At 36.2% G+C, this 21,745-nt stretch overlaps 2 protein-coding genes across 7 annotated transcripts in view; one reads left to right on the top strand and one right to left on the bottom strand.

Annotated features, from left to right (window-relative positions):
• Positions 1–12,674, top strand: part of PLPPR4 (phospholipid phosphatase related 4) — a 28,934-nt gene extending 16,260 nt beyond the window's left edge. Inside the window, exons 4-7 of the mRNA XM_015870087.2 lie at positions 675–870; positions 4,583–4,640; positions 5,879–6,052; positions 7,982–12,674. Of these exons, the coding sequence (XP_015725573.1) occupies positions 675–870; positions 4,583–4,640; positions 5,879–6,052; positions 7,982–9,319 (1,766 nt within the window). The 3' untranslated portion in view covers positions 9,320–12,674. The remainder of the gene's footprint in view (positions 1–674; positions 871–4,582; positions 4,641–5,878; positions 6,053–7,981) is intronic.
• The window catches only part of PLPPR5 (phospholipid phosphatase related 5), a 169,403-nt gene that overhangs the window by 105,423 nt on the left and 42,235 nt on the right, over positions 1–21,745 (bottom strand). The window contains exon 1 of one of the 6 annotated variants that reach the window (XM_032446252.1): positions 20,801–20,885. The exons of 4 other annotated variants lie outside the window; for them this stretch is intronic. The gene's annotated coding sequence lies outside the window, so the exon portion shown is untranslated. Of the gene's footprint in view, positions 1–4,964; positions 5,037–20,800; positions 20,886–21,745 lie in introns of those variants that run through there. One more of the 6 variants, XM_015870095.2, reaches the window with a different exon arrangement.

The raw sequence follows: 21,745 nt of genomic DNA, 5'->3' as shown, positions 1-21,745 counted from the left end.
AGAGAATTAGAGATCCTTAGGGAAAAAGCAATTAGAAAATGCACAGTTAAAAAAAATAAAAAATTAACTGTCTTGTGAATGATATTATTAATCAGACAGGAACGTAGATCACTGAGAAAAAAAAAAAAAAAAAAAAAAAAAGACTTCCTGTAATCATAGCAAGGACTTGGTACTCAAGAAATGTAAGATGTGTAAAGATATGCCAAAGTTATTGACAGCTGATGAATCCCCAGTAATAAAGAGAGATAAAGTCATCAGAGCAGTGATGTGTTATTCAAATGTGTTTCAATAGGTAAATCCAAGGACAGAATGAGCACACATGCTCTGCTTAAATAGATGGTTGAGCCTCAGGCTGCTATAATTTGTTTTCTAAATAGGAGAAGCTCCAATGAAGTTTGTGAAAACAATATTGGATGACATAAGGTCATAATAACTAAATATTAAGTATCAATAGGGAGAAAACAAGCATAAATAATCTTAAATTTTACGTTAAATGATTTATCTGCAATAAGATTCCATAAAGGAAAAAAAAATAAAAAATCTTATACTACAGTTGAACTGTCACAAGCCCAATGACAGGAGCCACAGATCCCTGTTGAGTACATTTTACATAGTGAGTTCATTTAACTTATATATACAATAAAATTAACAGGCTTGCTTTCTTTATTTCCTAGGTGTTCATGTGTTTGGTCTTTGTTCTACTGCTCTTGTTACTGATATTATACAACTATCAACAGGATATCAAGCACCGTATTTCCTGACTGTCTGCAAACCTAACTACACATCCTTAAATGTATCCTGCTCAGAGAATTCATATGTTGTGGAAGACATTTGCTCAGGAGCTGATGCTAATATTATCAATGCTGGAAGGTCGGTTCTTTCACTTTCTCTATATAAAGTCTGGATTAGTTTTGCTGCTTTTTTTTTTTTTTTTTTTTCTTTTTTTTTTTTCTTTTTTTCTTTTTTTTCTCCTTCCTCTAAGTAATAATGCCGAGAACATTTTTAGTGATGTTTAATTTTCTTAATGAAGACATTAGACCAACTGCGGGCTTTGGAAATCTTTGTCAGGTTCAGAAGTGTGTTGGAAGTAGCTAATTATTTTCTTCCCTTCAAAGGAGACAGTTCCCCATACAATTATTAATACATGCAACTTCTGCTGCTTCTCCCAGTGGAATCTGAGTAAATTCACAACATTATCAAGATGGAGAAGTCGCCCAACTACATTATCTGAGACTTCTGTATATTGTAAACTCCATTGTTGGCATTCTGATCTTAGTTGGTCAGCTTTGGTTTTGGCATTTGTTAGTTTATTTATTTTCCATTTATATCCTAAATATATGCACTGCACTACTGAGAATTCGTGAAGCTCTTCACTGAATACAATAGCAGTTTTCCCTGCCTTTTCCACACCAGTTTAAGCTGTCTTGTTAGTCACTTCTATCACATTTCCTTGCATTTTCTGCAGTCCTTCAAAATTTTTCTACATGGCACTTTTAAAAAATTCCCTGCTTTCTAATAACATCACGGCAAAATTATACAATGTTTGAAATGATGATGATTTCTGCTACTGACAAAGTTGCTTATTTTTCTTGTACACCAGATTAGCAGGCATGCTAATCTTTTCTTCTGTCCTACCTACCTCACTAAAGCTTTGCAGTCTTTTCAGGTCAAGACATTAGCTTCTGTATTAACTTTACACCTTATAGCATTGCATTTTTGTCACATTGATATTATTAAAATGCTTTGTCTGTATCACCAAGACATATCTTCCCTAGTTTATTTGCTTTTACAAGGGTTGTTCTAAAGTAATGCCTCCTATTTTATTATGTTGGCCCAAGACATTAAAAAAAATGGCATCAGCTTACACTCACTAATGCATGCTAAGCATCTATGGAGACTCCAATTTATAAAAGAGTGGATGTGACTACAGTGCATTTCAGAAGTGGTGACAGTGGTCCACCTCCACTGGTACAGATTTTTACAAGCTCAGCATGCAGGCTCTTGTTCATTGCTGACAAAAACACACAGCTAATGGCAATGGCTATGTGGGAGGGGGAAACAAACCAAAAATAGAAAGTATTTTGTAGCTGAGAATTTGTTCTATCAAATACTGTTTTTGAGTTCTTTGTATCTGTTGCTGTTTCCAAGGAAATAAATCAGAGGCATTACTTCCAGAGCAACCTATGTACATTAATTTGAGTGGTTGACATACTTGAGAATCAGAAAATCATTCACTCTGTGAAGTATCTTACAGTAAATTTCCTAATCTGTCTCTATTCACCGAGACAAACCAAGTTCACTAACGTTTAAAATCTTCAATTATTTATTTGATTTTAAATATGTTTAGTTGGCTGAGGCTCATACACTGATTCATTTGCCACCTTTGTTACTTGTATCTGGGCATGACTGTATCTTCATTTGGCTTAAATAGTTTGGCCTTCACCTCACTGTCTCCTTTCTTGTAACAATCTACTCCTACTGTGATACAGCCATTGAATCCTGATGTTTGCAAGCAACCTCCTTCAGCTACACAGTTTCCCAGTGAAATCGGTGCAGCTTTACAGGTCGAATAGGACGGAAAATTTTCACAATAGCTCTCATTCATTTTGTTATCATCTCAAATACAATGCCCTGAAAGGACTGTCTGTAGCCATTCCAAAATCTCTGATCATATTTAAGTTTAAATATCACCACATTCAAGAAGAAAAACAAACAAACAAAAACAACAACTACAACAAACAGTGAAACAGTTTAAATTGACAACAGATTAAGATTATGCAGTGAGTTTTTGTGTTATTATTTCTTAGGAAAACAAACATACTAAGAAGTCAAATTTACTCCTATCATAGAGGACTTATTAACTATAATAATATATCTGATTTCTCTTTATTACAATTTTCTTGTCATTTTCTTTTATTATGTTCTTGTTTTCATATAATTGTGACACCTTTAGCAATGCAAACAGCAGTTGCTACTGGTTCAATACTTCCTTCAGTCACCTAGTATGGGACTTACAATAGAACTTCTCTAGCTCAGGAGATTAATTTGACCTCAGCAATTTCAGTTTTTAAGGGACTTGTTCTTATGACATTTATAATAGCCTTCATTTTTAAATGTGTATGTTCTAGAAACTTTGGCTCTAGAAATTTTTTCCCTAGACTCCCCTATGAATTAATTTTCTGCAATATCTTTTTTCTTTCATCCTCTGTTTGTCTTCAAAGAATCCTTTCAGTCATTTCTACTGAGCTCTCCAGTGATTTCTGTATCCTCTGTTGTTTCTGATGTTCTGACTCAGTATGACTCTAATCATTATCTCCCCCTCCATATACTGTCTAATGAGCCCAGGGCATGTTTTCTTTGAGACCTTTGTTTGCCTTTTCAATAAAGAGCCATGCAGAAAGGCCACATACTTTTAGCTTGCATTATTTTCATTTTAGATGAACAGATAGCAAATAGAGAAGAGCAAAAGCAGCGTCACCATTAAAAAAATACACAGAGTGCATGTATTGTGCTACCTCTGAAAGCATACAAATAGAAAAGAGAAGAAACAGAAAACTGACTGAAGCATAGTGACTGAAGCATAGTGACGTATTTTGTATATGGCAAAATGCCATCAAATCTAGGTTAAGTTCAGAGTGGTTTTAAACTTCATTGAATCAAACCTACAGAATAACTCCACAGAGACTGTAAGTACATTTATGCTTCTACTAAAACCCACACAAAGTAAAGGAGTTGATAGACATTATATGCACCTATAGTTTTCCCATATATTTACTTTCTTGCCCTCCCCTGAACCAGGGATACTAACTGAGAAAAGCTTGCTCAGGAGAAGGAAAAAAAATAGTCCTGTCTTTGTAAGTGAAAAAAGGAACCACGCTGATTTTATCTTCACCAGAGTCAAGGAGCTGCTGGAGCCATGAGCTCAAATTCAGGTCAGCAGTGTGGCATTCACACTGACCTACATTCACACATTTCATTACCAATGAATTATTTAGAACAGACTATGCAGAACACATAGGAATTAAATTTAGAAAGAAGAATCTGCTCCTTTGCAGAAAAACATCTAAGGGCAAAGGACTATATTTCAATCACTTCTATTTTAACTCAGCTGAGGTGCTGCTAGAAGAAAAAAAAAAAAAAAAAAAAAAAAAAAAAACAAAAAAAGATGTAGAAACAGGGAGCCCAGCAAGGTTGTCAAAATCCACCCTGAATGACTGTTCAAGCATTTATCCCAAGCTGAACTTTTTATTTCAGCCTACCTCAGGTTAAAGTGGCTGCTGTGACTGCAGGATAAACACACTCTTCTTCACTTAAAATCAAGCATCCAGTCTATAGCTCATTCACACACATAGTACCCCTACTACGCTTACCAACCAAAAATATTTCCATGCTAAATATTAACATTAGTTTTTCCTCTGGATTATAGAAAAGAAATTTTGAGAGTAAATGTTAATGATTGATCATATATTGCTTAGCAAGTATCAGCCGAAAATGACTGTAACATTCAGTGTATTTTTTCAAGTGAACACTAGCACAGTACATTTGAACTTAGAAGCATAATTTGAGTGTCCTTCCTTGGCAGAAAGTCATTCCCATCTCAACATGCCACCCTGGCAGCCTTTGCAGCAGTGTACATTTCGGTGAGTAATCAACTCTATTCATTTTCATTTAAATAAGACAAAAGTCAGAATGTAATTCGCTGCACATTTTACAGTGATGTATTGCCTGGACATTCTGAACAGATATGAGTTTTTATCCTATCAATTTAGAAGAAAAATGAAATTATCAGCAGCTAAAATAAAAGCAGTTCTATAAAGAATAAAGAAAAGATGCAGCTGTTTCACACTCTTTGTTAAGAAGCAACATTATTCATCGTAATATTAAAGAATATATTTAATGCCTCATGTTATTCACATATAAAATGCAATGCTTTTCTATCTTATAAGGTGACGGTTTTAACTTACCATTCAAAACAGCCTTTTTATGTTTTGTCTTCCCTTTGCTGCTCTCTTTATTTGACTCATTGTTTTTAAACTTCAGGCATTAAGGCACAAACATTTTACGTGCTCTAGTTTCATTTGACCTCCACAGAATTACATCATTGATGAACTGACACAACCATTCTCTGAGGCCTCAAAATGCTACTACAAAGCAAGAGAATAACAACTAGTAATTAGCAGGAAATATTAAGACAAGCTTCAGTGATTATAGCTGATTTCCCACATCTGATCATAGACATTTCTTCAATATGGGGGCCCATATTTGTATGAGTGATCACTTATTTGAAATTTTAAAGGAATTTTTCATCATTCATGTTATAAACCCAAAGTGGAGTGCAAAAAACAGTAGCAACCCATTAATCAGACTAAGTAATGGAATTTCACATGTACTGGGAACTTGACAGTATTTTTTCAGACCAGGAAAGAGTGAAAATTTGAAGTAATTTTATTTATTTATTTATTTAACCTCCCTGCCATCTTCTCCACCAGTTTAGAAAGGCTTTCTAAAGAATCTGGTGATACATTATTGCTTTCATCTGGATTTTGTATTTCTCACACAGTAACTGCTTAGTCACATTTACAGAACATTTAGGTTCTGTGTGAACATTATTTAGGCATAAAATCTTTATCCTAATTGACATCAATATGCAACATTGCCTCTGCTTTCAGAAATCTATTTCTTGTGATTTCTGATCTTCCTACACTAATTGAGTAGATTTTAACAAGGCTGCTAAACAAAATTAAACTGATTATCTTCAGCATTAGTGTAACAGTGATTTAAGTGTCCAAGAAACATTTAATGTGAAAAATTCATATATATATTCTGAGGTAAATTTCAGTTTCTATAACTGCTTCTTCATCTTTTTCTTTTTTTTAAGATGTACTTCAATTCTACATTAACAGACTCCTCAAAACTACTGAAGCCACTTTTGGTCTTTGCTTTTATCATCTGTGGAATTATATGTGGTCTGACTCGAATCACTCAGTATAAGAATCATCCAGTTGATGTTTACTGTGGCTTTCTCATAGGAGGAGGAATTGCTCTCTATTTGGTAAATATAGCATAGATGTCTTATGTTTTAGAAAATAAATCATATGTCTACAATAAGAGTATTGGTATTTTTAATGAAAATATTTTGTCACGGTAACATACCATAATTAAGAATATAAGCCAAATGAGATGAAGATGATGGTGTTGGGGGTAATCACTTCTAAGAAGAGACAGGGAAAAGCAAATATATATTTCAATTCAAAGTGCCATGGGAGCGCACAAGGTAGTATATAATAGTCTAGTACTATATGCAGAAACAGCTCTAACATGATGCACTTCATTTAAGATGCTCATATTTTCCACTCCCCACTTCAAAGCATAGTAAATGGCAAACATTGGATTAACCAGTATTTGTTGCCAGTGTGATCTCACAGTGCCTAAAAAAATGGTTTAATTATTTTACAGCAACTCCACTGAGTAAACTGCTAAACCTGCAGGAAACCAAAGACAGTGTTAACCCCTTGTGGATCTTTAGAGCTTTTAGGGAAGTTTTGCAAGGGAAATAGTATATCTAAGGCAGATTACTCCTGATCTATATCTATACTGTACTGAAACAGAGCACTTTAGAAGAGTGCTGTAAGAGTGTATAGAGGATAGGCCTGTTTGTACCTGACTGCAAGAATCAGAAGCAAAGTTTGAATGCTTCTGCTTGCTGCTCGCAATACATCTCCTACATGATTGTGTCAATTTAGGTTCCTGTGAGCAATAAGGAACTTCTGCTGACAATGCGATAGTGAATAGAAGGGTACTTAACCAGTAGGTACAGCTTTTGGTCCCGAAGGAAGTCAACAACAAAATTTGTATAATAAGTTCATAACCTGTTCCCTTTTTTTCCTGTGTTGTAATAATCTAAGGCATGTGTAGGTGGTCTACAAAGGTGACTGGGAAAAAAAAAAAAAAAAAAAAGGCTTTCACAGAGGCAACAATGACAGCAACCTGAAAAGATAATAAAAACTGTGCAAGCTACTAAGAAAGATCCTACAATTACACTGTGAGCAGAAAGGCACTCTGTTCAGTATATAATTTAAAATTATTAAGCTGTTGCAGACTCTCATAAATGCAGCTGTTGTTCCCATGTTTGAAATCTACAAACAAGCATGGTCTTTGTTAAATCATGCAATACTACATAGGGAAGACAACAAATATCTGAATGGCACATTGCCTTGGAAACCAAGCAGTCAGTAAATAAATCTGCACTTAAAACTAAACACCAATAAGAGGAAAGATAGGTGAAATATTGTGAAACTACAAATAACTTTTAAAAGCGCATACAGATCAAGTAACCTAAATGATCGGGTCAGACACTTGAGCCTTTCATAGAACATTTTCTCAATGGAATCTTTTTAAACTGACAGCATTTTACAATAAATTTATTGAATAAGAAAATGCTGTGTAATTAAATCTTGTTATGGGTATGCACAACTTGGAAAGCATTTGATTTAAAGCTGATTAATTGTTCTATCATGTGGATATTGTATTACATGGTTATTATGCAATGGAAAGGGCAGAATCATGGCACAACTTGAGCTGGAACAAGATTCATTAGATCAGAGCAGACAGCATAGTAGATGTTAAATAGCTTCACCCTGTAGACTACAAATATTTGTTTTCATATTTTCATAACAAAATATACTTTCTTCAACAGTATCTGTTGTTTTATAAAATGAAGAGCACTGAAGAAGAATAAATATTTCCCTTAAATGCTTATTACCAAGAAATATGTTCCCTTGTCATCCTACTAAGACCCCTACATAGTAGATTGAGAATACATAGAAAAATTAGAATATAAAGATAAGTATACACTCAGAAGGAACTTTCAGTTAAAGTGGTCTAATTCTTTCACTCAATATTTAAGACAGAAGAATGTGATTAAAATACCTAAAAATCTCTTTTTCATAACTACTTTTTGATGACTCTTTTCAAATATCAGGGCCTGTACGCTGTGGGGAACTTCTTGCCAAGTGAGGAGAATGTGTTTCACCCGAATTTTCACAGAGAACCTCTAAGGTCCTTGACAGACCTCAGTCAAGATGCCAATAGAATCCTGCCAGGTAAAAATGGTAGCGGCACTGATGGCATTGTCTCCCACCGTTCAGAAAGCATCCTGAATAGAAACCACAGAGATTCAGGTTCTCTTACTAACCTTAAGAGAGCAAATGCTGATGTAGAAATCATAACACCACGAAGCCCAATGGGAAAGGAAAACATGGTAACTTTCAGCAACACTTTGCCAAGAGTCAACACACCATCCTTGGAAGATCCAGCAAGACGAAATGCAACAATTCATGCATCAATGGACTCTGCGCGCTCCAAACAGCTGCTTTCCCAGTGGAAGAATAAGAATGAAAGCCGTAAGCTGTCACTGCAAGTAATAGAGACTGAATCTGGCCAGTCACCACCAAGGGCTATTGAAATGAGGTCAAGCTCAGAGCCTTCCAGAGTGGGTGTCAATGGTGATCATCATGGTCCAAGTAGTCAGTACCTGAAAATTCAACCTGGCAGTGTACCAGGTTGTAACAACTCTGGTCTTACTGGTGGGCCAAGGGTTTCTATTCAGTCACGTCCTGGCTCTTCCCAGTTAGTACATATTCCTGAAGAGACTCAGGAGAATGTGAACACATCCCCCAAAAGTAGTTCAGCTAGAGCTAAATGGCTGAAAGCTGCTGAGAAGAGTGTTGCATGCAGAAGCAACAGCCAGCCAAGAATCATGCAAGTAATAGCCATGTCTAAGCAGCAAGGAGTGCTTCAGGGCAGTCCAAAGAGTTCAGAGGGAAGCACAGTCACCTGTACAGGAGCCATCAGATATAAAACCTTGACAGACCATGAGCCAAGCAGCATTGTCAGAGTTGAGGCCCATCCAGAAAATAACAGACCTGTAATTCAGATGCCATCTGAAGGTGAAGGAAGTGGGTCATGGAAATGGAAAGGACCCGAAAAAATAACCCTTCGTCAGACATATGAGTTAAATGATCTCAACAGAGACTCTGAGAGTTGTGACTCCTTAAAAGACAGTTACGGGTCAGGTGACAGGAAAAGGAGCAACATAGATAACACCGAGCATCACCATCATGGCATCACTACAATAAGAGTCACACCAGTGGAAGGAAGTGAGATTGGCTCAGAGACCCTGTCCATTTCTTCTAGCAGGGACTCAACACTTCGAAGAAAAGGTAACATCATTTTAATCCCTGAACGAGGGAGCAGTCCAGAGAACACCAGAAACATCTTCTATAAAGGCACATCCCCCACACGGGCATACAAGGAATGAGAAGAGACATATCAGCTGGTCTGCACCACCACAAAGGAAACAAATCTTCACAGAGCTTCTGTTCTCTTTGTTTAGAGATGATATTTACCTTTATGTGCCAAATTACTGACCAGCAGCCCAAATGTTGTTGAACACTGCTGATCTGCAACGTGCAAGATCCTACAAAAATCATGTAGTGGGGGAAAAGCACAACATCAGAACCTAACTAATGTGAATCGTTTTCATACAACTTGTTTCTTCAGACTCAAAGCATTTATCCGAGGGCAATGTTGAAACAACAGTCTTGAATACAGACACTTTAATTCCTGAATGTGCCAACTTTTTATTTTATTTATATTTGTGTCCAAAATCAACTGAATTTTTCATAGCAAATGCTGTATCAGTGGTATATATTCACCTTTGCAGAATTTGCACCACATCTTTAATACAGGATGGTGCTGGTAACTTTACATGTTTTGAAAATTTGCATACTTAGTAAACTCTACAAACACATGACATATTGATGTGCAGTTACTTTAAAAATAATATTGCTAATAATATGATGATGCTGGCTGCATTCATTTAGCGTAAGAAATATTTACAGCTTTGTTATAGTGGATCTGTCACATTCAACGATTGCAAAGGTTTTGTGTAGTTCTTTAAGATGTCTACTGCAACAAAAAATGTGTAGGTGACGTTCCATTAGAATGGAATAACTATCTATTTTGAATAGTTTTGCTGCTACTGCTCAACTTTTATTTAAGAACAGGTGCTACTAATGAAGACGCTGCTTCTTAGTGGGCTAACTTGTAGAACTGTTTTAAATTATGTTTTTAAGGGGTCTTTTAAAGTACTACAAGTAATTCAGATCTTGCATTTTTAAATCTCCAAGCAACCCTTCCACTGTTTGGTTAGTTTTTAACTTTATAATGTGTGATGCCAACAACTGCAAAATGTGCAATGTGAAAGGTTAGCCATGAGTAAATAAAAACAAACCACTGGTTTCCTGATCAGCTTCAAAGAAGACAGTAATTACTATCATAGCCCACAGTTATAAGCAGTCATTCAGCTTACTTGCTTAGCATGCCACAAGAACAATCACAAGTTTCACCCCAGTCACCATTTAGGAAATTAGTGCTTTGCTTTAAGAAATGGAATGCCTTGGTATTGCAGAATCACTGAGTGAGTGTTGCATTGTGCCACCACTTCTGTTCACTTTCCATGAGACACCCTCCAGAACCTTCTTAAGGTTATAAGATTATAAGAAACTTATATTTTTCCCCCACCACTGCCACTTAAGAATATGGAGGGTCTCTGTACCTGAGAGAACACAGATTACTTCAGTAAATTAAACTTGGAATATAATAAAGGAAAGTTTGCTTGCTAAAACCCTCTATTGCTAAAACATGTTAAATTGATGAGCTTCGAAACAAAAACGCATCGCATATCTTGGGCATACTATTAAGAAAAGCTTCATTAACATCTCTGACTTAAAAAACAAACCATAGACAAAGCCATGGGTAATGTTCATCCAGTACAACTCCTTGTTCTTCTGAAGAAGAACTAATAACAGACATGTGCCCACTCCCCTGCCAAGAAGGGTGTGAATAAATATGAAGTCCCCTTATCAAATAAGCAGTAGTAAATCAGGTCTGTTCTCTGACTTACTTATTTTTTCTAAGTCATCTTACTTGGGGTATCAGACAGCTAGATACATACAGTATGACAGAATGTATCTACAGACCATACCCCACAGACCTTTGAAGAAAAGCCCACCCTGCTTCAGCCAAACAGAAGAAAGAATCATTCCATCACAGGAAGATAAATAGCACAACACACGCTAACCAAAAAATAACAACAAAAACAACTAACCACAATCAAATCCCAGATCTGATTCTAAGCCTAACTGATTACATAAGAGGGTGATGTTTGTTAATCTGCACAGAAGAATGGATTTGTAGTTGATGTAAAGCTTTACCTACCTTCCCAGTTACAGAGGTGCTCTGGGCTTAGCTATCAGCCAGCCCTATCAATGCTTTCCCCAGTGCTGTGAAGAATGGTGGCCCTTAAGGAAATTACCACAGTTTTCCTACTAGTAATAGACAAAGATCCCATCATGCATGTGATGGCTAGGGAGAAACATTCTGCAGGTTACATGTAAGGGGATAACCAGATGGGTTGCAGGGTAATTTGTACGTTGAAGGTGTGCTTTAAGGCACAGAAGCTGGGAAAGATAATCACAGTTGCCAGGGATACAAAAAAGGTATTTTATTTATTTATTTTTTTAAGAAATGTGTTCTCAGATTCTAGAACTTACAAATCAAAATTGGATTTTTGGTTTCTTTTTCTTTTTTTTTTTTCCCTTTTAAAATAAAGGACCTTTATTTAATACCAAATTTTGTATAAGGTTCCTAGGAATTATGAAGACTTGGATAGCAAAGGAAAGGATTTAATTTAGTCTGAATACGTGATAAAGCACGTAAAACTAGCTTTAAAGGAATGGGTAAGACACAATCACTGATGGCCTATCAAAGCAGGGAAATAATATGCAATCATTTGTTAGTTTGTGAGTGTGAGGCAAAAGAACATAAGTAGATGAGCCTGAAAATAATGGAAAATTGAAATGGAGAATAATGGCAATAAAGAAAAGATTAGAAAATATTCCCTCTGGCAATTTAGCTGTTTTGGAAACTGCAGGATTCCTGGTGGGAGTGTTTGTTCTTTATTCCTTGGTTTTAGTCAGATATATATTGGCATATGTGTTGCTTTTACTATTATGAAATTTGCTGCACTATTTCAAGTGCAGTGTGATATTTTTCCTAACGTTTCCTATTTCTTAACAAAAGATTTTAAAGCTCTTGTGTAATCATTGAAATTGTGTTCTTTACATAAATATTGATATATTCTTTTTTACTCAAAGTGCCAAAGGCTACTGTTTTTAATAATGGCTTATCAAATTATATTACGTTAGAGAGCAGAAATGTAATAATATATACATTGGAACTCAGACCTCTGCATGTATATTTGATAAGGAGCCTTTTGTAAAATTACTCTTTGTTTACATTCCACTGATACCTTAATTTAAAATTAAATAAATTTACAGGTGACATCTTCTTAGTGTTCTGATTTTCTTACTTGCTAACAAGCACGAATTTCTTTGTTAGGCTACGCTTTACTGAAAAGAGAAAATACTCAGAAATATGTTTTTAAATGAGAACTCTATATAAAGTATTGTGTTTAATAAAATGTTATGCAATGTTTTAAAATTTAAAAGAATTTGTAAATTGCTATAAATGTATTTTGTTAAATAAGTACAGATCGATGCTACTGTGTTTATTGTGCTAACATCATGAAAATAAAGATAAAATTCTTCATTGATGTTCAGTCATCTCATCTGTGAAGTAGAACTGTTTTTCAATATTAGTTGGCTGTCAAAAACACTGATCTATAAGCCACACCTGGTATGCAAAAGAAAACACTGCCTCCAAACCTGCTTTCAGACACTCCAAAAGGGGGCACCAGCAGGGCCCTTAAGTGCTAGGGATGAAAATTTCATCACTTTCACTGCGATGTGAGCAGACACTGCCTATATGATAGTACGGACCAAACAGAAAAGCTTCTGCAATACACTAAGCAAAATGCCCTTGATAAGCTCTCCCATATGTGCTCAGGCCTTCATGCAGGCTGAGCTTTGTATTTGCCTGCCTTTCCAGCAGAGCAACAAGGCAGCCAAGTGCTGCTGAAGGGTACAATATCACAGCATACACACATGCCACACTCCCAGACACAGCATTCTGGGTTTGACCAGTGCCATCACAAGTGAGGCAGATCTGGGTCACTTGGCAATCTGTCTCCCAGAACTTTCATGATAATGTAAGCCATGAGACCCTCAGGCAAAAGAATTAGGAGAACATTTGTTCCCTCTGAAGGGAAAGGAAGTTCATGTACAGATGTGTGGCTGCTCCTTCTGTGGCTACTGGAAGAGCATTCTGCTTGTAGTCGGGGCTTGTGAAAGCTCTGGCCACACCATATTAGCAGATAATTTCATGAAACAACAGCAACAGTCTCTCATAGGGCAGCAAGTTACCTGCCTGAGCAAAAGGCTGCCTTGAATGAAGTTGTACAGAGCATAAGGTCTTTGGCCAGAGGACAACGTCTCAGACACACGTCGGTACCCTAGAAAAGTTACAAGCAGACATGTCCAGAGAAAGAGTGCGAGAGCCTGGGTAACCTCCTGATGCTGATGGGGACATTGCAAGGCCACAGAAGTGCACATTTTCTGATAGTTGAGCCACCAATGCCTTTCTGGAGGTCCTACAGCAAGATGATGTATGCTTTGACCTGGGCCTAACAGCAATGGTGGAAAGAGGCAGTAGGAAAGGAAAGAAAGAGGGAAAAAATAAGCCACAGTTGATAAATGTATAAGATGCTCTGTGTTCTATATTAAGAAATAAATATAGATGGGAGTCAGAATAAGAAAAAAAAGCGACAGTTAAATTTGATGTATATACTGAATTGGAAAACCGAAAGATGATACAGTTTGGCAAAGTGCATAACAGGGAGCCCCTGGGTGTTTCATAGCTGCAATTTACAATGGCATTTCATTACCTTGCTTGCATTAGGTGATGTCATGGTACAGCAATTTTATAGTAATTTGTATCAAGAACAATCAACCTCATTTTATTACAACAAAATTGAACTGAATGTCACCTTAGGGTTTGCATTTCACACAGGTTGCAATCCAGCTAATGTTAGACATTACATCACTACGCAAGTTGTTACTGACTCAGGTAAAGAAGCCCAGCAGGACAGAGGCTACTGAAAGGTTCACACCAAAGTCTTTCTTCAGCTGAGCTCTGCAGTCTAAGGGGGCACTTAAGTTTTCATCACGAGACAGATTTGTCCTTTCACTACACTTACATCAGCTATGCCAGGATAGAATGAGCCTCAATCGTATCACTCCAAATCCAGGGTGTTTTATTCCCATTTTGTATTTACAGCAGTGATTGCACGGAGGAATAACAGTATATAGATTTTTTTTCTGGACTTTCAATTTTACTTGTATGTAATCATAAACAAACAAATTGCCCTTGTACAAGAAGTTGACTTCACATAAAAAGCTTTTGGTCTTTTTTAGCCAGCAAGAACAGAATTTATCCAGCCAATTGACTTCCCAAAGTTAATAGTCATGTCTTAACCTGTCACATACACTCATGTTGTAGCCTGCAGAGTAAAAACAGATCCTTCTAGGATATCACTGCTTGAAGCTGAACACTAAGTCTGATGATTTCTCCTCTGGGGATGACCCTTTCAGTGGCATAGACAATTCGACAAAATATTTTAAAAGGTACATTTCATGTCTACATTTAGGCCAAAAATGAACTTCCTCTCTGAAGGGCACCTTTGAAGTAGAGATTAAATGCAGAGAAATTATTTCTACTAACAAACACTCTTATTATCTTAGATCACTCTGGTTACAGCAACAGCGCCCCTAAGTTAAGTGAACTGACTCCAACTCAAATTGCTGACTGTATCTACTTAAGCAGAAAAGTTTTCAAAGGTACCAGTGATTAAACTGAAACTTATATCTATTTTGTGTTAAAATTTAAGAGAACTTCAGAGGTCCCTGAGGCGAGAAGTCATGTAACACAAGACACTAAGATAGCTCATGTTTCATAAATCTATGAAAGCGTTTTACATGACAGATCAGTTCATAGCTAATTTGGTAGGAATGTTTTAAAGAGATTACAACCCTGATTTATAAAATTACTGAAAATTATTCAGCTTTACTCCCTTTAGTAAGATCAAAAAAAGGTGCTTCATAAAAACCCATTCCTACATGGAGTTCATTGCATGGTGGTATTCACTGGAAGTAGCCTACACAGTAAAGCTTTTTATTAAAAAGCATGAATCAATCTTATGTAATTGTTTCCCACATGAATTAAAAGATCTTTCATCCTTTCAGAATAGGAAATTCAATTGAATTAAGAATTTACTAATCCAGAAGTTCTGATATTTTCAATGTGTATACATCTCTGATACCAACACCATAGAACAATTCACACAAGCGGAGGCCTCTAGATATGTATCACAGACCTATCACATCAAACACAAGTTGAAAATACTTTCAATTTCATTTTTAAGATGATAGATGCTTTCCAAATATTGAATAAATATACATTTTTAGACATTTTTCTAAGCATCCAGTGGGTTTTCTTAATTCCTCGCCTGGTTTTTTGGTTCAACACTACTGGCCTATGGAATTACGTTACTCCACATCTCTGCTGATTACAATAACCCTCCAAATAACTCAAAGTTTAAATCTACATTTTCTTTCAAATGCCCATAACTGCTTTAGAAGAGTCTTACAAAAGAAACCTCCACTTGGACTGGGCTTGCTTTCACTCTTAGAGTATGCTTTGAATAGACCAAAGTGCTAATTAAAACTGTAATTCAGAAGGACAGAAGGAAAAAAAAAAAAACAAAAAAAAACCCTCAGTACAACAGGCTGTATTTCTTCATTTTACCCTATTTGCATGCAGTCAGTCTCAACACCACAGAAGCAGTGCATAACCCAAGGGAGAATCCTATATCTCTGCCCAACATGATGGCATTAGGACTCCCTGTATTGGCAGTATTCAATACTAGCAGCTCTATGCCCTTATGCCCATAGAAACAAAAGCTGATTGACACACTTCTGGAAAACTATACTGTTTCAAGGTAGTTATTTTTTAACGCTCTCAATTTTTTCACACACAGCCTTCAAAAAGAACAGCATCTCAAAAACAGATCAAGTAAACAGCCTTATCAAAACCATCAGTGGAAGCAGGGCTAGTTAGAAACCCACACCAACATATGCAAGCAGTAGCATTTTTTTCTCTCCTCCCAGTGCTAAAAACTTTGAAATTAAATGTTCTAGCTGGAACGAAGGAGATGTCCTAACCCTCTGTCCTAATCAGTCTGTCTTTCTTGCACATCAGATACAGCTGACAGACAGAAAACCTGTGTGAGTCTTTGTTCTCTGTAAGATCCAGTAATTCTTTCTTTTAGAAAACCTTTCATTTCTGCCTAATGTAAGAGAGGGAAAAAAAAAAAAAAAAAAAAAAAGCGTCCATGTGAAGAGAACAAGGAAATCTGGCAGAAAGCAACACATTAACTCCCATTAGCATGGGAGTTATATGTGGCAGATAGGATGGGCCAATGACCATAACTAGCCAGTTTCTCATCATTTTACTTAATCTCTTGAGAGACAGTGATGTGATCTTATGGGATGAGATAGTATCTAAATCTGATCAGACTATCTTACCTCAAACATAGTTGAAACTTTTTGGACAAATGAAGCTACAGAGCTAAGAACTACTGAGAATGACATGTTACAACAAGAATTGGTCATTTCTTCAAAGAATGATTATTTCTCTCTTACCATTTCCTTAAAAACAGGGAAAATCAAGGGTTCTTTATCACTTATAGAAGAGCCTTGATTTCAGAACTGCAGGAAAACAGAAGCATCTGTCTGTATCCAAGGCACCATCTGAATAGCACAAGATTCTCAGTCACAATTCTAAGAGTTTTTTAGTTCTTATATCTTATTATGACAATTATTTCAGATAAAAGGAAATTACAAAGCCTGAGGTATATTATGGCTTTCATTGCACCATGCAGTGCTCTTATGGTAATCCTCTCCTAGGAGGGAACTTGCTTGACAAATACTATAAATAGGAGCCTACATAAGAGGATAAATAATCACTCATCTGCTGATAAATTCTGACAGATCATCTTTCCTATGCAGCTTGAGTGAAAGACATAATCAGAGAGTCCTTGATATATTAATGGGCAAATTGCACTCTAAATCCAAACTACCTTGAAACATACTGAAAGCTTTAAAAATGCCTACTTATATTTTCTGTTTTGTCCATCATGTGGTTATTCTGAACTTGTACTGACATAGGACTTCTTAATTTTTATTATTATGTAACAGAGTTAATTTCATTCTCTCCAAAAGTACTAAAAGCCCACAAGCAAAACTTCTTATAGGGCAGTGCAGCCATTGAGTGTAGACTCTAGGTTGAGAGAAAGGGTTAAAATGAATCATGATTATTTCACAAATTAATATACAAAAATTTTTCTTATCAATTTCTACACTTGTTCTTTAGTCAGAGAGACTGTTGAATTCAAATGGACAAGCAGACACTAGAGAAGAAAAATCTGCATCCTCCTACAACAATCCCTCTATCTAATGACTTCTGGAGTCTAAAAGCTAAGAGCTAGCCTCATTTCTTACAAAGAAGTCTTATGAAGACCAAAGAAGTTTTTATGCAAGGCTTTCAGATGGTCATAAAAGTATATGTCACTAAGTAGAGCCTAGAAATGGAAGCAGATCCAATCTCTACAACTCCTTTACTTTTGTCCTGAAGATGTGCAGATGGTAACAGTGACTAGCATTAAAGATGAATAAGGTATTTCTCCTTTTCTCTGCAATCAATTATTCTTTAAATCGCTGTATTGCTGGTAATATGGAGCCTTCCATGAACCAAATAAAATCAGAATTTGGCTCTAGTGTGCAAACAGACAATACTTTTTAAGAGATTTAAAAATACATTAATTCATAATAGTCTATTTCCCAAAAATCTTTCAACGAATACATGAAAAAGCATCTGATATTTGTAAATATTTTGTGGGGACAAGTTAGGTGGGTTATTTTTCCTTTTTCCTTTTCTTGCCCATAAAATGAAACACTTAAAATAAAATTACAACTATTCACGTTCAAAATGAACCCTCCATGCCACATCTTTGAAGAATAATGAAGCTAAAAATAAAACGTTACCAGGGAAACTGAATGGAACAGAAGTTAACAATAGGACCAGATCCAAAGACACTGAAATAAATGGGAGCAAGATCAAACCTTAGAGAAGAAAATAAATGTGTTCCAGGATTTTCTTCATTCATGTTTTACTAGTTCCTGTTTCATACTTGTGAGGAAATCAGTTTGAACTGAAATAATACATAACTTATCAATAGATATTAGATTCTTAAAAATCACTGTTGTGAATTCAGCAACAGGAGATTTATACAGGCATTTTTTTTAACCTTAAGTTTTAAGGTTACAGACTACAAATGGGAAATGGAGACTTCTATTAAGACAACACTAGACCATAACAGAGGAGACAGTATCACTGACTACGTGGGAAACCTGCAAAGCACATCCTAGTCTGTACTTCAGCTTCTGGAAGAAACGTAATGACAGATAGCAGGCACAGGTAACATGCTGGAATACCAGAAAGTGAAGGAGAATACATCTGATTGATGGAGGAAATTATAGAATCATAGAACAACTTGGGTTGGACCTTAAAGATAATCCAGTTCCAACCCCCTGCCATGAAATGGTTGCCAACCACCAGATCCATGTCTACATTTGCACTCTTGCAAACCATAGGGGTTTCATAGCAGCTTTGAATTCTCAAGTTATGCTTATCACTTAGTTACAGAAGTTCGAGAGTCCCCATCAGAACATGTTACAAATTAGTCATGCTGAAATAACACATACCACAGAGTATTACAAACTGCATTGCATTTGAAAGACTTGCTTGTATTAAAGAATCTACACAATTGTCACAGGGTGCATCCAAACACAGACAAAGCTGAGCATGATGACTGCTATAAAAATGAAAAGCCAATCTCACTGTTTGATTCCATAGTTGTGAATAAGGATTATTACTCAAAGATTAGAGGTTCCCATTATTTTCATTTAGGAGATCTTGGAAAAAGCAGAAATGTAAGCTTCAGTGCAGATATTTGCCCAAAGGAGCAATCATTGACCCTAACAGACTTGTTCAACACATGATGAAATAGGTACACAGGTACGGTGATCCTAGCTAGGATAGGCACAAGTAGTGCCATCACAGGGCAACATTGAGGCTATTTGTTAGTAAAAGTTGTCACCACTCATAGGAAGCAAAAAAATAAACAAGAGAACATCTGAACAGGTGAAGATACATTAGAAATCCTCATTTGCATGCCTGCATTAGATATAACTGTTTTGTCTAAGCCTAGAAAATACGTCTTCTATCTTGCAAGCAATATCAAATACTCAATCTCCTAAGAATCAAGTCAGATATTAACATTTAAAGAAAGAATTAATTTATTCCAGCATAATCTGAAATAACTTTAATGCCATCAGTGGAGCCCTACAAATTAGAATGACTGTTATACCAGATTCACGCTCAATGATTTTGTAATTGCTTTAGTTTAGTTATCTAACAATTAAAATGATGTTGGCAGCTCTTCTAGCAATATTTTCTCAAAAATGTAATTGGATTTTTGTTTGCTTGAATCCGACAGAAAGGCTCACAATGTAGGTGTTAATCCATGATTTTTAATGTTTATTCATTTTACACATATTTTTGGGTTTTAGCACAGACATACATTTCCACTTCAATCACACCTCAATACTATTGTTATTATTAATCACTTGTTCAGAGCTGTCACTATGGGTTAAATCTTTTCAAGTTGATGCCTCAAAGTTCTTATGTGAATTTGTAAACTCAAGGGCAGATTTTCATAATACATTATTGACAGTATTTACATGTTCTGAGAATTAATCTAGCTCATATAAAGCGTAGGCATAAGGACAACAGAGTACAAAATATCACTTCTCCTTTTAAAATCTTCACATTGGCTTTCAACAGAGAAGATATTTTTGAATCAATTTGAATGTAATTATTTTTTTTAGAAATACCATTTTAGATTTACAGACGTTACCATTTATTTGGCTTGTCTCCAACCCTCTGCTTGGAAAAAGAAACAATAAGTGATTTATACCTCCCTGCTTTCACCTTTCTTTCCTGTATTTCCCCAAAACATCCCTCAGTGCCAAGAAGAAAGGCTTATGTGCTATTAATTCAGCACACTAGATTAAATTAAATACAACAACAAAAATCACCTCTGAATTGATCAATTTTGAATCACATACACGGGAAAAAGCTCAGTGGTCAACAGCCCTCAAGAGGAAGTTAATTAAAAGAAGGAAAAAAACAAAACAAAACAAAACAACACATTAATATGTAAGTATATATACTACATACAGGAAACACTGGCAGCTTTGAATTGACAGTAACCTAAAACACAGCAACATCCACTTCTCACTTCAATGCTACCAAATAAATAAATAAATAAATAATCAATACAAACACCTCTTTGTCTTCACAGCATTGGCATTTGAGTTTGTTCAAAGTTCTAAGACTACATGGGTAACTTTTGCATTTCAGCTGGAAAAGGAACCATTGCCTCAATTCCCACAGCCCCATTTAAAAGAGACTGAAATGACATGTTGGGAACAATTCAGATACATCTTTTTTCAGTAGAAATCAGACATTATTCACCAGCAAGTTTTATTTCCTCTGAGATCTGTCATCTAGCATAGCCAATTGCAGTGATGTTGTAAGGTGGAATGATACAAAGATGGTAACAGATATCCAAAAGACTATTTATAAAGGAAAGACTCACCAATATGGATGCCGTTGCTGGGAAATACTGATGCAATCTCCAAAAAGGAGCGAGCTCCAAGAGATGCTGCCTTAGTGGTGGTCAGCCCTTAAATGAGATCACAGAATCACAGAATGACCCAGATTGGAAGGGAGCTCAAGGATCATGTAGTTCCAACCCCCCTGACTAGCAGGGCCACCAAACATACACATTTACTTGATCAGGTTGCCCAAGGCCCCGTCCAATCTGGCCTTGAACACCTCCAAGGACAGGGCATCCACAACCTCCCTGGGCAGCCTGCTACAGGGCCTAACCACTCTCCTAGGTGATCCAGAGAAGGTGGAGTCAGGCTCCAACCCTTCCAGGAGCACAGTTAAATTACTCTCACCTGTGCTCGCTCAGCTGATCCAACACTTGCCTCAGCTGATTAATCAGAGGTTCAGGCTGTGATTACCAATTTCCCATATAGATGTGAGGTAGTAAATCATTAGAAAAACACTTCCAAATGCAAATCTTTGTCTGCTCTTGAAAATTAGTTAAGGTTGAGTTTACAGCTTTGAAGCAAGTCACGTGCTACAGTCCCTGAACCTCCAGAAATAAACTCAACATTACAGGTAGCACTGCTAGCATTCCCCTCAAAAATACTCTGACACATTCCCCACCCCTCACCTCCCTGCCACCACCGGGTGTTCAATCTGATGTGGCCTACTTCTATAATTTGCTCTTAAAGAGGAAAGTAAGGCTGGATCTAGGCTGTGTCCTCAAAGTTGGAACAATCAGCCAATAATATCTGGTGAAAAGCCAGTGTTTTGTAACATTAAGAAAAAAAAATTAAAGCTAATATTGCAATTTAAAATAACAAGCTAATGAGGAGGCAGGCTTATAGTATTCTTACATTTTGAATAACTGCAGGTATAATGGTCTTAAATAAGTAAACATAGTTTTGAGACACATCTTGAAATAAAT

This window comes from Coturnix japonica, chromosome 8 (assembly GCF_001577835.2).
Source record: "Coturnix japonica isolate 7356 chromosome 8, Coturnix japonica 2.1, whole genome shotgun sequence".
Lineage (NCBI taxonomy): Eukaryota > Metazoa > Chordata > Aves > Galliformes > Phasianidae > Coturnix > Coturnix japonica.
The sequence above is the reverse complement of the archived record's forward strand: the minus strand, read 5'-3'. Positions and strand labels throughout refer to the sequence as shown.